The following is a 9,886-nucleotide window of genomic DNA, read 5'->3' as shown; positions in this document are numbered from 1 at the left end:
GGGACAGACAAAGGTTATGCACCACAAGGAACAGTTGGGATGTACCCAATGCATTCACAAACAAATTGTTCAATATACTTTTAAAATTAAATTAATTAACTTTGGTAATTAGGCATAAAGGGGAGGCCTGATGTGGATAAAATCAGAATAATATAAGGGTAAAGCTATTTTTCAGGGCATTATCATTTGCAGAAGTCCGAGGTCTTCCATTAACTGCCCGATGACCGAGGGCTTCTGCAAATGATAATGCCCTGAAAAATAGTGTTACCGTTATTATAGCTAAAATGAATGGAATTTGTTATCAAATAAAAAGAAACAATAAGATCAGTTTTGAAACATTTACTGCATATCAATACGAATGTCACTGACCCACTTTTACAAATATGGAAACCTCATAGCACAAACCAGATGACATCACTATTGAACGTGATGTCACCTATCCCTATCCTATGACATCACCTAACAACGGGCGTGATAATTATCAAGGGCATTATCAAGTTACAGTGGCCCGCTCATTTCTGATAACATGCGGGCGGTTTAGTGATAATTCTATCCATTTTAGCTATAAGGTGTATTAGTATTTGAAGGAGGTCACCAATTACAGTACCAGTAATTTATGGAATTTTATGAATATCTAAAATAAAAGTTCCCCTGATAAATCTTTTTATCAATACTTTTCTTCTCAGTACATTATATCCAGCTAGATTGGAGATCAGACATGTTACTGTGTTGTGTTGCTGGATGATTGTGGCCATGTATTGAATCAGAGTGTATGGAAGATACCTGCACCTGTTGAAAGGAGCGTTCTACTTAGCCTTGAAGCTTGCTAGTATCTGTAGCATACAACATCTACCACAGCCAGTGCACCAAGCACACTGAAACTACAGCTAATAGCTTGTATTCATATTTTAGTGTAACAAAAGCAATTTTAGTTATTGCTCCGAAGAGAAATAGAATGGGAAAACAGACCGAAGCACACTACTAAGTGAATGAAGACAAAATAGTGACTTATGTCAACAACTACCGTGTCGCTGTAATAAACGCCCAGAGCAAACAATTCTGCACATCTGTATGTACAAAAGAGAAAGCAGTTTGCACTAGTAGCTGAGTATCCTATTCATACATTCAAATATGAAGTCAATCACCTGAAGTATGGAATTTCTCACACTGAAATGTGTATGCAAGCTATGGTTTGACAGTCTATGGAAATTGGCTCACTAAGTTAGTATTATTTCTGTATTTGTGATCAAGGTTAGGAAGTCTTTGTTGGAGGGAGTCTTTTCGAAAATAATACAAATCAATAAATATGGACCAAACATTTGCTTTTGAGAAAATCTGTATGAATGGGGTTTGTTTCTGAATGGCTGTATTGTTTGATGTGTCCCTGCACAAATCCTATGATTGTAGAAAATGGCAAACGATCCCAACTTGAAAGAAATTGCTTTGTGATTATCTATGTTGGTGTGCTTTTCTTTTGCATGATCACTGCAATGTGATGAACCTGATCTATTCTCCGACAGAAGTGAATGCTTCTTGTGTATTTTGGAAAATAAATCTAAATAAAAATACAAACCAAAGTGTTCCCAATAAGCCCATTATCAGTTGAACACAGAAATGACTTGTAGAAAATGTTTTTTTTTGCAAATTGAATGCAGATTTGTGTTAAGCTCAATACTTAGAAATTGGTGTGGACAAAGTCAAAAACAAAAGTGTCTCTTGCATGCCTTAAATTTGGTAGATATTGGTGTACTCATGTTTACAAGTGTGGTTGGAAGCATTGGTAACAGGTGTTTACTGCAATGCCACTGTTAAAACGTTGCTGTCTTTGGCTGCCCGTGCCTGGTTGTGAGTTCCCAGATCCGCTCTTTTTATGAGACATGGTTACTCAGTAGCTGAGTAGCTTATCTGTCACTATATGGCTGAAATATTGCAGATGTGACTTTAAATATTAACTCACTCACTCAGTAGCCTATCCATTCCAGAAATGGGATAAAAGCATACGACCTGCTTAAGTCTGTGTCTTCCTCCTTGGTATAATGTAATCTCTGATAAGGCATTGACAAAAAGATTAATACTCTTAAAGCAACCAAATCCCTTCAGTCATTTATGAACAGACGAGAGGGAACAATGATGTTGAAAGTTGTTTCTTAACGCGGAGACAACTGTGATCCTGTGAACCAGATAAGGACATGTGACAGCCAATTCCTAGTTTGTCAGTCAATATTTAACATTTTCAGAAGTTTGTATACATTCTACTTGTAAGGACAAGTCAAATGACACATTTTCTTGTGACAGTATAGGTATATAGGAAAGACATGTTTTCTGAATATTGCACAGTGACACTGAGGCGACAAAGAGGGGTTTAATTAGCATCTATATTAACCTTCACACATATATTTGTATGTATCCCATTTCATGAGCCCATATGAACTTGGTATCTGTGTAATCTTGTAACATTACTGGACTAGGTGGCAGATCTATATGTGTTGGTATATAATTAAGAATGTATAGAACATATGTGTGTTATTTACTAACATGACTTAGCTGATCATTACATCCTATCTACACTTCAGTCCAGTCAAAAGTTTCTTTCAATACAAATCTGTAATATATCTGAACATTCTGTTAGAGTTTGGAGCACTGGATTTGATTCTCATATTCAGTCAACTCAATTAAATTCAGACTTTCAAGTCAATAGGGTAACTTGGTATCTGTACATAACCAATCTCATTAAAATCAGATCTTAGTTCTCGTTATACCGCTAAACAAAGATCTGAGGACATCCCATTACGGGTCACGTCAGACCAACCTTATGGAACTTTGACCGACCAATGGAATGACCAATCAGGAGGAAGCTTTCTCGTGCTTTACGGCACTAATTTCAAATTGGCGACTACGCTTCGAAACCTATTTTGACAAATTCCCGATTACAAATTTGAGAGCTAAACAAAAGAAGATTCTGGAATGGCTTATAGATGGTCTAGATTGTATGGATTCAGTCGTTAAACCTGTAACCATCGTTTAGAATACCCTGTGTTAAAGTTTTCGAAATTGCATGATTAGAATCAGATCTTTGTTTAGCGGAAGCGAAAACTGGGGTCTGATTTTAATGAGATTGGTACATAACATTTGTGTGGTAGGAATCTCTTACATTTCTTCAGAACATAGCCTTGCATAACCAGTTCCTGTGGTATGACAAATATGATGCTACAAGTAATCAGCACTTCAGTTGTCATCCCTTGAACTGTATCTGAACTATCCACTGTCTTCTCACCTGTAAAGTGCCTCTAGTGAGTCCTAAAGCATATCAAATACCACAACAATAGGGTTGCCACGGAAATGGGTGAAGAGAGATACTGATATTCTGTCCTCTGTATCACTTGGTCTATAAAAGTTTATCCTTTGAGGTTTGGGTGAAAACAAACATTTCAATGAAATGAAAAGTTAAAAAAAGAACTTCCTATTTTTGAAAACATTTCATTTGTACTTGATGTACTCATGATGTCAGTGTAGCTGGATTAATATCATTCCCTGGAAACATTTCTTGCGTAGTGTTTAGTAAAATAAATATATGCTTTGATAAATATATCCTTTAAATCTCAGATATATAATTATGTCCATGATTTTACAAGTTACGTGATATGTCTCAGCACAGCATAAGTTTCGGCTGTGATGAAAGAATGAGTAATGTTGCTTATGAATTAACTGATCTGATGTGGTGCTTGCTTATCTATCCTTGTATATAATATTTATTTTTATTATTTTAAATATATTTGTCAATAGAACATATTGTACAGCAAATCCTCAATATTTTGGTTGTACTGTCATCATCCCATCCTTACGACGGACAGTTTAAATGTTTTGCTTCATCTTTCCTCTGGTAATTGAATCCCCAATGTTTCTCGGAAAAGTGAGTGAGCACAGAATGTGTTTGTTTTCATGGGTGTACACCCTTCTCAGAGGAGACAAGGGACCCTGTGTACACCCTTCTCAGAGGAAACAAGGGACCCTGTGTACACCCTTCTCAGGGGAAACAAGGGACCCTGTGTACACCCTTCTCAGAGGGAACAAGGGACCCTGTGTACACCCTTCTCAGAGGAGACAAGGGACCCTGTGTACACCCTTCTCAGAGGAGACAAGGGACCCTGTGTACACCCTTCTCAGAGGAAACAAGGGACCCTGTGTACACCCTTCTCAGAGGAGACTTGTTCCCTGTGTACACCCTTCTCAGAGGAGACAAGGGACCCTGTGTACACCCTTCTCAGAGGAGACAAGGGACCCTGTGTACACCCTTCTCAGAGGAGACAAGGGACCCTGTGTACACCCTTCTCAGAGGAAACAAGGGTCCCTGTGTACACCCTTCTCAGAGGAGACAAGGGACCCTGTGTACACCCTTCTCAGAGGAGACAAGGGACCCTGTGTACACCCTTCTCAGAGGAGACAAGGGACCCTGTGTACACCCTTCTCAGAGGAGACAAGGTACCCTGTGTACACCCTTCTCAGAGGAGACAAGGGACCCTATGTACACCCTTCTCAGAGGGAACAAGGGACCCTGTGTACACCCTTCTCAGAGGGGAAAAGGGACCCTGTGTACACCCTTCTCAGAGGAGACAAGGGACCCTGTGTACACCCTTCTCAGAGGAGACAAGGGACCCTGTGTACACCCTTCTCAGAGGGAACAAGGGACCCTGTGTACACCCTTCTCAGGGGAAACAAGGGACCCTGTGTACACCCTTCTCAGAGGAGACAAGGGACCCTGTGTACACCCTTCTCAGAGGAAACAAGGGACCCTGTGTACACCCTTCTCAGAGGAGACAAGGGACCCTGTGTACACCCTTCTCAGAGGAGACAAGGGACCCTGTGTACACCCTTCTCAGAGGAGACAAGGTACCCTGTGTACACCCTTCTCAGAGGAGACAAGGGACCCTATGTACACCCTTCTCAGAGGGAACAAGGGACCCTGTGTACACCCTTCTCAGAGGGGAAAAGGGACCCTGTGTACACCCTTCTCAGAGGAGACAAGGGACCCTGTGTACACCCTTCTCAGAGGAGACAAGGGACCCTGTGTACACCCTTCTCAGAGGGAACAAGGGACCCTGTGTACACCCTTCTCAGGGGAAACAAGGGACCCTGTGTACACCCTTCTCAGAGGAGACAAGGGACCCTGTGTACACCCTTCTCAGAGGAAACAAGGGACCCTGTGTACACCCTTCTCAGAGGAGACAAGGGACCCTGTGTACACCCTTCTCAGAGGAAACAAGGGACCCTGTGTACACCCTTCTCAGGGGGAACAAGGGACCCTGTGTACACCCTTCTCAGGGGAAACAAGGGACCCTGTGTACACCCTTCTCAGAGGAGACAAGGGACCCTGTGTACACCCTTCTCAGGGGAAACAAGGGACCCTGTGTACACCCTTCTCAGAGGGAACAAGGTACCCTGTGTACACCCTTCTCAGAGGAAACAAGGGACCCTGTGTACACCTTCTCAGAGGAAACAAGGGACCCTGTGTACACCCTTCTCAGGGGAAACAAGGGACCCTGTGTACACCCTTCTCAGAGGAGACAAGGGACCCTGTGTACACCCTTCTCAGATGAAACAAGGGACCCTGTGTACACCCTTCTCAGAGGAGACAAGGGACCCTGTGTACACCCTTCTCAGAGGAGACAAGGGACCCTGTGTACACCTTCTCAGAGGAAACAAGGGACCCTGTGTACACCCTTCTCAGGGGAAACAAGGGACCCTGTGTACACCCTTCACAGAGGAGACAAGGGACCCTGTGTACACCCTTCTCAGAGGAAACAAGGGACCCTGTGTACACCCTTCTCAGAGGAGACTAGGGACCCTGTGTACACCCTTCTCAGAGGAGACAAGGGACCCTGTGTACACCCTTCTCAGAGGAGACAAGGGACCCTGTGTACACCCTTCTCAGAGGAGACAAGGGACCCTGTGTACACCTTCTCAGAGGAAACAAGGGACCCTGTGTACACCCTTCTCAGGGGAAACAAGGGACCCTGTGTACACCCTTCACAGAGGAGACAAGGGACCCTGTGTACACCCTTCTCAGAGGAAACAAGGGACCCTGTGTACACCCTTCTCAGAGGAGACAAGGGACCCTGTGTACACCCTTCTCAGAGGAGACAAGGGACCCTGTGTACACCCTTCTCAGAGGAGACAAGGGACCCTGTGTACACCCTTCTCAGAGGAGACAAGGGACCCTGTGTACACCCTTCTCAGAGGAAACAAGGGTCCCTGTGTACACCATTCTCAGAGGAGACAAGGGACCCTGTGTAGACTGTATTGATCGTATGTGTCTGACCCATATCAATAGAACTTCTTGAATTGTACTAAAATAGGGAAAATGTCGGACCAGCTGAAAATAGTAGTTGTGGTTCTGATTACCTGATTTTATTACTGTTTTGATGCCAGCCCAATTAGACTGAATGTACACAGCATTTTATATGAATAACAGGAACAACTAAAGATATTCCATTTATCAGAATCAAAACATTTATAGACTGACAATTTTGTCGCTGTAGTCAGCAATAAATAGATGAATTATGTTTTAAGAAGGTTTTACTTTACAATGTATTGAAATGTTTTGAATGACTAATGAATTTGGGTGACAGTATGTCTATATGTGAACTGTTCCAGTGAGTTATGATGTAGGATAATAATTCCCATCCAATACACAATCATGTAAAGAAATTATCAGTTGTATTCCTGCTAGCATCTACACTCCACTTACTAAAGGCAGGATTTTGTGACCAGTGGGAGGGGTGTAAAACTCTCAGTTGTGGCTCTGCTAGTAGAGTGGAGTAGTTGACACTGTATGGAGTGTGGGAGAACACCCATGCAGTTCACACTGCTGCTACCCAAATTCTGCCCCCCTGGAGACTTGGGGCCGTCTGCTACATCACCCTTGGTGGGCTTCACTAATGCATCCTTGCCAAAAGAGGCTGCCTGTGAAATGATGAGCTGTCATTGCTTTTGTTGGTAGAGCAGCATGTCAGATAGGAAGACCCATCTGTTGGAAAAGCAACCAATTTGCAATGTAGAATCAGGATTCTTGTGAACAAATATTATTATTGCATCATTTGATGTCATGTTTTGTCAAATCCCTTTGATAAAGCAGAACATTGTGTGTCCTGAAACATCTGAACATCATTGCTCGTGTATATGCTAGGTGAGCATGTAGTGATATGGTGCAATACAGTATTTCATACCCCTGGTGTTTAGTTGTATTCCTACGTGTGGCCAGAGACCCAACCCACAATTGAATAGATTTGGTCTATTAAACTGAAATCTGTTTGACAACACTGGTTCATGTCCTTTAATAAAATGTAAACTGTTTCTTGTGACATTTGTTTTGTAGACTGTGGGTTTACAACACTGAGGCTGAAGGGACTTGTTACAGCCCTACTGTTTAAAACAAGTTCCATTGTGCAACTGCTAGAATTAGACTTCCAATGTGTAAATAAAGTTTTCATGAGATCACATGTGTTTTGTGTTCATATTACTGGTAAGCAGTGTTGGGTATTTAATGTTGCATTCAAGATTATTTCACTTATATTGTAAGATGCCTGCACATGTGTGTGTGGCTGCTTCTACTAGTCCCGGTTTTATAGTGCTAGTCCACTGAGATACCATGCTGCATTTTAACCTGGATACCCCCTCACACACAGCGAACTGACTCGGTGGCTACCAGTCCTTGTTTTGTGCCCTCAATGCTGAGCACCATGGAGGGTAACAACAAGTACCATCTTTTGGTATGATAGAACCACGCTCCATCTGTTCAATGGACCGCCTCCGTGGTCTTGTGGTAGAGCGTCCGCCCGGAGAGTGGAAGGTCCAGGGTTCGATCCCGGGCTGCGTCAAACAAAAAGACGTTAAAAGATTGTACTTGTTGTTACCCTGTCTGGCGCTCGGCATTAAGGGGCTAAAACAAGGACTGGTCGGCTGGAGTCAGTGTACTGTGTCTGAGTGGGGTATTCATGTTAAACTGCGGCATGGTATCTCAGTGAGCTAGCACTATAAATCGGCATCAGTCCTGACTAGTACAAGCAGCCACACACATACACGTGCATGCACGTCGCTATATAAGTGCAATAATCTTGGACGCGACGTTAAACCCAATTTCACCTCACCCCATCTGTTCAATGGGCAGATGCTCTATCCACTAGACTCTGTAATATGGTTTTGTTGACATATTGATGGCCATAGTGTCATTTTATATTATATTAAATATATTACCTTCTTTACCATATTTACCCTTATAAAAAAACCATCTTGTTAATAGTTTGTCAACAAACTGTTTGGGCCTTGAAAAATAATCAAATATACTGATTGTTGTCAACAGTTTGTCATATGGTTTTGTGCAAGAAAACGTCTTTTGAAAAGTACAAATGTATTCTTCTCTGAAATGAAAATATGAACATAACACCAATTATACAACACAATTGTAGTAACTGTTGGACAAAAAATCAGTTTGAATGTTAAATATTTCCTTTTTAACATCCATGTGGCTTTCACCTGTTGGGAATTTGATAAGGAGGTGACTGTTGAACCCTTAAAGGGGAAGTGTACACGCAAAAATCACTTTCTTTCTTTTTCTAAACAAAACACAATTTTAGAATTAGTTAGTATCTGTGTTTGAAAATATACGCTCATTTTTTTCACAGGGAAAGTAGGAAGCTCACAATAGTGTTAAAATGATATGTCGTTATGAGGCCTTCGTTTTACGAGCGAAATAGGCCTGAGTTATCCCCCTTAGATTATGACGTAATTGGTGCCAGTTCAACTGGGTCCCTGTCTATTCTCAACGCAAAAGATATCAAGGACCAGTTTGCGGTAAAACAACATGGTCTACGACACACTCCGGCGCAGTGGTGACTCAGCATAACACAATTCTGGCTGGCATCTGAGACGCTAGAATCACAAAACTGTACCTACACTACGTGAAGCGGCTCTAACAAAGCATGATGACGTCATAATGTTTATCAATTGGCACCAATGACGTCATATTGCAAGGGGCATAAGCCATGGTGTTTTTGTTATGGAAATAGAACACTTGGTAAATGTGAAAAATATAAATCGTTTTAATGCAAAAAATATGTTAATTAAATATGATGTTTTTATATTTTTGTCTATGACACTTCTATGTTAACACTTTTAATGTGGAAAAAGTACAAGAAAAATTGGTTCATTTCCGTGTGAACTTGCCCTTTAAGTGAAGAAATCATATAATTACCATTTGTGACCAGTTGCTACTTAAATGTCAGTTACTTACTTATTTAATGAACAGAATTAAACATGCAAATATAAGATCCTTTCCAAACTTTCTAAATTTGTACTATCAACATACATCCCCATGACACAGACATAACTTTCTTAACCTTTTTGGTCACAGACTTTGTCATATCAACATCAAGTATACATGTATATATATTTATTTACATGGCAGCAACACCAGCAAGGCGGATTCACAATGTACAACAATACAGTGCATACATTATTACCCCAAGGACTTCTTTAATGGACTAATCTTTTAACACACGTATTTTTGTACTATAAAACAAACTTTGGAAATTTAATACATTTAAGACATATATTATACGCCCACAAATCTCACCTCACACCCGACACAATGGGTTCAAGATAACATCATCATTGCAGATTGGATAAAAAACACCAAGGTAATAAGGTCCTTTAAATATATTTCATATTAATGTTACCATTCGGACAATGAATAAATTCTTTTAGACCTATATCCTTGAACATTCTATTCCAATACTGAATAGCATCTTCTTTTTTTTCAAAAGAAGAAAATGTCTAGTTGTAACTTTGATTTAATCTAAAAAAGAGTGTTACATGTCATTAGAAGAGTAAA

The 9,886-nt window shown here is 41.0% G+C and overlaps 1 protein-coding gene across 3 annotated transcripts; it reads left to right on the top strand.

Annotated features, from left to right (window-relative positions):
• Positions 1-269: 269 nt before the first annotated feature.
• On the top strand, positions 270-7,494 carry LOC125375735. Of its 3 annotated transcripts, none has more exons than XM_048386753.1 (2): positions 270-4,064; positions 4,234-7,494. In XM_048386753.1, the coding sequence occupies exons 1-2, from the start codon at positions 3,940-3,942 to the stop codon at positions 6,299-6,301; spliced, it is 2,193 nt and encodes a 730-aa protein (XP_048242710.1). In that variant the 5' UTR covers positions 270-3,939; the 3' UTR covers positions 6,302-7,494. The 3 variants fall into 3 exon arrangements, with proteins under 3 accessions (XP_048242710.1, XP_048242709.1, XP_048242708.1); XM_048386752.1 differs by having other exon boundaries at positions 271-4,166; XM_048386751.1 differs by having other exon boundaries at positions 271-4,200.
• The last annotated feature ends 2,392 nt before the right edge of the window (positions 7,495-9,886 follow it).

Source organism: Haliotis rufescens, unplaced genomic scaffold, assembly GCF_023055435.1.
Source record: "Haliotis rufescens isolate VD_foot unplaced genomic scaffold, xgHalRufe1.0.p SCAF_10, whole genome shotgun sequence".
NCBI classification, from domain to species: Eukaryota; Metazoa; Mollusca; class Gastropoda; order Lepetellida; family Haliotidae; genus Haliotis; species Haliotis rufescens.
This window is presented reverse-complemented; position numbering and strand designations above follow the sequence as displayed.